At 48.0% G+C, this 5,461-nt stretch overlaps 1 protein-coding gene across 1 annotated transcript; it reads right to left on the bottom strand.

Annotated features, from left to right (window-relative positions):
• Positions 1–2,591: 2,591 nt before the first annotated feature.
• LOC127316590 (large ribosomal subunit protein eL8y) lies at positions 2,592–5,168 on the bottom strand. Its single transcript, XM_051347030.2, has 7 exons — positions 5,024–5,168; positions 4,809–4,856; positions 4,516–4,717; positions 3,391–3,560; positions 3,151–3,279; positions 2,977–3,069; positions 2,592–2,892 (listed from the first exon to the last, which is right to left on the bottom strand). The coding sequence occupies exons 1-7, from the start codon at positions 5,024–5,026 to the stop codon at positions 2,761–2,763; spliced, it is 777 nt and encodes a 258-aa protein (XP_051202990.1). The 5' UTR covers positions 5,027–5,168; the 3' UTR covers positions 2,592–2,760.
• Between the last annotated feature and the right edge of the window lie 293 nt (positions 5,169–5,461).

Genomic DNA, 5,461 nt, shown 5'->3' on the forward strand with positions numbered 1-5,461 from the left:
AAATGCGTCCACAGGCACGCAAATGCTACAATGCTCAGACAAATCTCTTCAGTTTAGCAAAACGCCAAGATCCCCTACACACACAAATAAAAAAAAACGCCAGGAGGAAGGCGGATTTTTGGCAAAAAGAACCACCTTGAATTATTAAAAAGAACTATCTCCAAGTAAAATTGATAAAAAGGACCACCTGCGGCAAGCTCGCCAAGCGACATGTGGCACCTGCCGCCACAGCCTGTGGCGGCAACCTCCCACAAGCGACACGTGGCACCTTCCTCCACAGCCTGTGGCGGCAAGTATTGTTCGCCCACGGTCTGTGAATAATGCATGCCGTCATGGACGAGGCAACCATGGAGACACAACCGAAAAAAGATTAGAACGGCATGGGAAGTATCCGTCTCGTGCCACCGTAGCAGCGGCATCCTATGCAATCGGTACATTTTTCGGTGCCTCATCCACCATGCGCATGGGGCGGGCCGAGAATTTTGTAAATGGGTATTCAAACAAATAAAAAATACAAAGAAAATTGGAAAAAATGGTGAGGAGGCCAGAAATCGAGCACAGGACGTGCATATGCAAGCCAACTACCTCTAGCCAGCCGACCAACATACTACTGGTGTTAATTGGTAGACTGTATTCTATACAGTGTCATGATAATTGATAGCTGTATCATATGATTTGAAATTTTTGACAAATATTTTGGGTATTCACCTGCATACCCATGAATACAAGTAGGCCCGCCCATGACCATGCGGCTCCAGGACTTGAATGTACATAGGAGCATCTCTAGTAGTGCCCTCTGAAGAACAACATGCATTATTTGTCCGTTTGGGGACCGCCTCTACCCAATCGCGTCCCCAAATAATTTAGTTAAATTTGTGCAAGCATAAATTTTTATTTAAATTTGTTATATTTTGCAAACTTGAACGAAGTTTGTTTAAATTTAAATTGAAACTAAACCTAACATACTCCCTATGGGGACCTACGCTAGAGGGGTCTGCCTCGTTGTCAATGGCGTTGCCGCGCCGCTTGGCTTGTGTATGCCCCTCTTCCACGAGTCTGCAGACGCATGGCCCTCCTCTCCGCCTCCGGGTGGTCGGCGAGGTAGCTCCTTTCTGTCTGGTGTTGCAGCGCCATGCCATGGTCGTTCGTGGGGCGTTACTGGTCCGCCGTTGCACGCCGCTTCGTCTCTCGCCGCTCCATCATGCTTTCAAGAAGACGCCAGCGCATCAAGGCTGCGTGTGTGGGCGGTTCTTGCATGGGTCATTGGGCCTTCAGTGATACCTGCTAGCATCGAGCTTCGTCGTTCTTGGCGATGCATTGAACCTCAGGGGTGGTAGCATCTGCGAGGGTTTGCGCGTTGAGTTTGATTATGTGATGCCGCTCGGAGTTCATGAGCATCGACCGGCCTCCTCTGTCGGAGCGCTCTGGCCAGAAATGTTAATGACGCGGGCCAGAACGACATCGTTACACTCCTGCAATGTTTGGGCAGCAAGATGCTTCCTACACGCCGTCTCGTAATATTCGAGAATGCCTTCTGCCTTCGGGTCTGATGGCTCCAAACCATTGGACCACTGCTCGGCCTCCTCTCATAGAACTTGCCAAAAAAATGTCGCCATCGTCTGCTCGGTCCTCCTTCGGTTGCGACGGTGGTGGACGGTGGAGGGACGTCGTGGCCCACCACCGCCAGAGATGCTCTTGCAATAGAGCAAAATGAGGTGTGGATGCAAGGCCGTCGCCACCGCCGTCCCAGTGGCGAATCCAGCCCATTTTTTAGGGTGGGGTAGACCTTACTTGGGTTGGGTTTTTTTATATTTTTTCCTTATTTTCTACATAAGATATATGGGCTGGGCCAAATCATAGGGTGGGCCTAGCCCCACCCTTCCACCCTGTTGGCTCCGCCACTGCGCCGTCCTGGAGGCATCCGATGACGCAACGGGCCAGCTGTCCAAGGTGAGGGAGCTTCTTGGTGACATGATGCAAGGAGATGAAAATCGGTGGCAGTGGGAGCAAGCTGCAGCGGCAGGACCGGCTGAAGTTGCTGTTAGCCATAGTAGGTGTCTGTCTTCGATCCATGGCACCGTCAGTGCCTTTGCACATTCACCGGTCTTCAATGCATCGTCTTCCAAGGCACCATCCACGGCACGTCACCGAGATCACCCGACATAGGCACCACCTGTGTTACGCATAGCACTATGTTGCCGTCGGGGGCAACGCGAGAACGCAACCGCGTTACTGCGTAATCATTCGTAAACAACCAGCTCAAAGGCCTCCTTCAAGTAATCAGGCTCGTCAGGTCACAATGCTGACGGATTGTACATGTAGAGAAATGTCGGGCAACTGAAGAAATTCGTGTCAATGAGACTAATAATTCAAGACTACACATCGAGTATTAGATTTAGAAACATATATGTCCGGTTTAACAAGGGGTTCAACATCCTGAAAGTTGGCAATGACAGGTGATTCATGGTGCAGATGTGCATTTGTTTTGCAAGAGAAATGTTTACCATAAACATAGTTCTAAGGCAACTTCTGTCCGAGCCAGAGATTGGCTAGCAACTGGAAGATGATAAAAATCACATAAAAGGAATATCTTGATCATGGTTGCTAACTGGCATTAAACAAAAATACTTCATTCTTACACTGTTCTTTCCAAGATGTCTCTGACAAACAAAAATGACTTTCAAAACCAGATCCAAACAGCCACAGTATGCTTGCACACTACCTCAAGGATGAGCGATAGATATGGTTCAAGGGCTAAACTTAGGTCAACCGCTGTGCAGCCTCCTTCGCGATCAGCCTTTCCCTGGCCTTGGTTTTCGCCTGCGACTTGGAGCCCATGACACCACCACCCCACTTCTTCCTCACCTCGTCGAATTTGTCGTTGAAGTTTGCCTGGAGATTGCTCAATAAAGGTTAGTTCAAGAATAAGAAGAAAAGATGGAAACAAGAAACAATAGAAATGATAGCAACACAAACCTTGATAGCCTCAAGGACCTTGCTGAACTCAAGTTTATCCTCGTTCTTCACTGTGGTCAGGCACAGAACAGAGGCAGTCTTCTTGTGAACAATCTGCATATGGAGTGATCATTAGAAATTTGGCGCTGGCCAAACAAACTTTATAGCACATGTAGCAGCAACAGAAACTATTACCGATCCAAGGCGAGATTTCCCCTTAACAATGCAGTAAGGAACCTCCATTTTCCTGCAAAGGGCTGGGAGCCACACAACCAGCTCAATGGGGTCAACATCATGAGCTATGACAACCAGCTGGGCCTTGCTCTGCAAGAAGGCATAGAAACTTCAATTATCAATCAAGTTCAGTGTGATGCCTGGAGAAGAGTATCTCTGTTGCCTGCCGATGTAAATGGCAGAGGAAAGGAGGGCTCATACCTGCTCAATAAGGTAGGTAACATGGTTGAGGCCATACTTCACGACTATTGGCTTCTTGGCCTCAACAGTTTTCCCTTCAGCTTCAGCCTGGGCCCTCTTTAGAAGCCTCTCCTTCTTGGCAGCTTTGTCTTCAGGGCGGTACTTAAGTAGCATCTTGAACAAGTTTGTTGCTGAAACATAAGTTTGACAGAAGGCAGGTTAACAGAAGCAGTAGGATTAAGGACTAGAAGGAAGCACCTCACAGAATAAACAACCTATTCAACTCATTTTTTAGCACTCAAAACAATGTCATAATATCATATACCTAAGTTCTTGGCACCACCAACATGTAATCAAAAGGTGTAAGGGGGACCTCACATTTACAGGCCCATATAGAGAGTAAACAAACTGTGGGTACTTCAAATTCAAAATATTTGGAAGAATAGCCGTTTGGCAGTCAAACAAAGGCAACAAGGAAATGTTATAGCTTCAGTTTACTTCCAGAGAATTAAGATAAAATTTAAACGATTTGACTACAAGATATAATAATGACAAAAACCTCTGACACTTTACTAGAGTGCAATGACAAACATGCATACCACCCTCTAGTAGGGATCAATGAAACATTTAAGCATTGTTTGCAAGTCCAATCCTGATCCACATGAACTTTACTAGTTCAGAAATAAGGGCCAACAACAAAAACATGTAGATTACTGCCATAATAGGGATTAAGCCTACAGCCCAGGGTATATATCATTCTACCGTTTACCTAAACTCGATCTGATCAATGCTTATGCACCACTACTTGCCCTACAGCCTACAACATTCATCCCAGCACCTGCCCTCCATAAAATAAAGCATAAAATCCTAACACAGACAAGGAATGTCACTTAAAGCTTAATGGTGTGTTAGTGACTGCGTAGGCTCAAGTACTTAAGTAGGTTCTCATGAGCACAACATACTTATACGAGACCCCATAACATTAAGGTGAATGAGAGATAACTCTAACACGGTATCAAAATTTTACGCGAATGCATTGTGTCTATTGGCTATCCTATCCTAGTCCTACTGCACCAGTAAGGGATTAGCATGGACCGAACAGCAAAACCTATCATAATCAGTGGCATGGTCGATAAGTAAGTATACCAAGGTTCTTGTCCAGGGTGCGGGTGAACTGGTGGAGCGCCGGTGGAACCTTGAGGCGCTGCTTGAGGATGCGGCGCTGGCGCTGGATGCGCACAACCTTGGGCCACTTGACGAATCGGTGGAGGTCCTTCTTGGGCGGGAGCGCGCCGCCGATGCCGAACTGCTTCGGCCTCTTCTCGAACAGAGGGTTCGTCACCTGAGCCTGTACCAAGAAAGAAGATATCAACGAACCGCAGTAAGAACAGAACGAATCGAACACCAAGGGAAGTAGCCCTCAAGGAGCAGTAGCGCACCGTCTTCTTCTTCGCCGGGACCGGCGCCTTGCCACCACGCTTCGGGGCCTGCAAGATTGGAGATCACCACACGATAATTAGTTGGCTACATCTAGCACGAAGGGAGAAAGGATCCAAGTAAAGTATCTCAAGAGCATCACGAGATGACTCCACCCCGATCACGGGGGAGGATAACGCATGTGATCTACGACGGGTGATGGGGGAAAGGCGCGTACCATTTCGCCGGCGGCTGGTTGAGGTCCACGGGGCGACGGCGATGTGGCGGACGGAGGCGGGGGAGAAGCTGTTCTGGGGGCAGGCGGCGCCTTTATAAGGGTGAGTTCGATGAGACGGGAAACATGCGGAGCGTTGGATGCGAGGTGGGGGTACGCTCGGGCTTTCGTGGCCGTCCGCTGCGAGGATTAGGGTTTTGGAGGGCGTAACTGGGCCAAACGGGCCTAGTGGGGGGGGGGGGGGGGGGGGAGAGACATTCTGAGGAGTTGCGTGGTCTGGGCTGTGCTTAACTCCGATTTCCATGTAGCGTGCTCTTAGTATATAGTCAAGTTTTATAATTTAATTTGTAGTTCTATCATGTTACTATGTGAACATCGGTTATATATTACTTCACCTACACATGATGAGGAGGAGGATATATAATTATTAGAGGTTTCTTA

This window comes from Lolium perenne, chromosome 7, assembly GCF_019359855.2.
Source record: "Lolium perenne isolate Kyuss_39 chromosome 7, Kyuss_2.0, whole genome shotgun sequence".
NCBI lineage: Eukaryota > Viridiplantae > Streptophyta > Magnoliopsida > Poales > Poaceae > Lolium > Lolium perenne.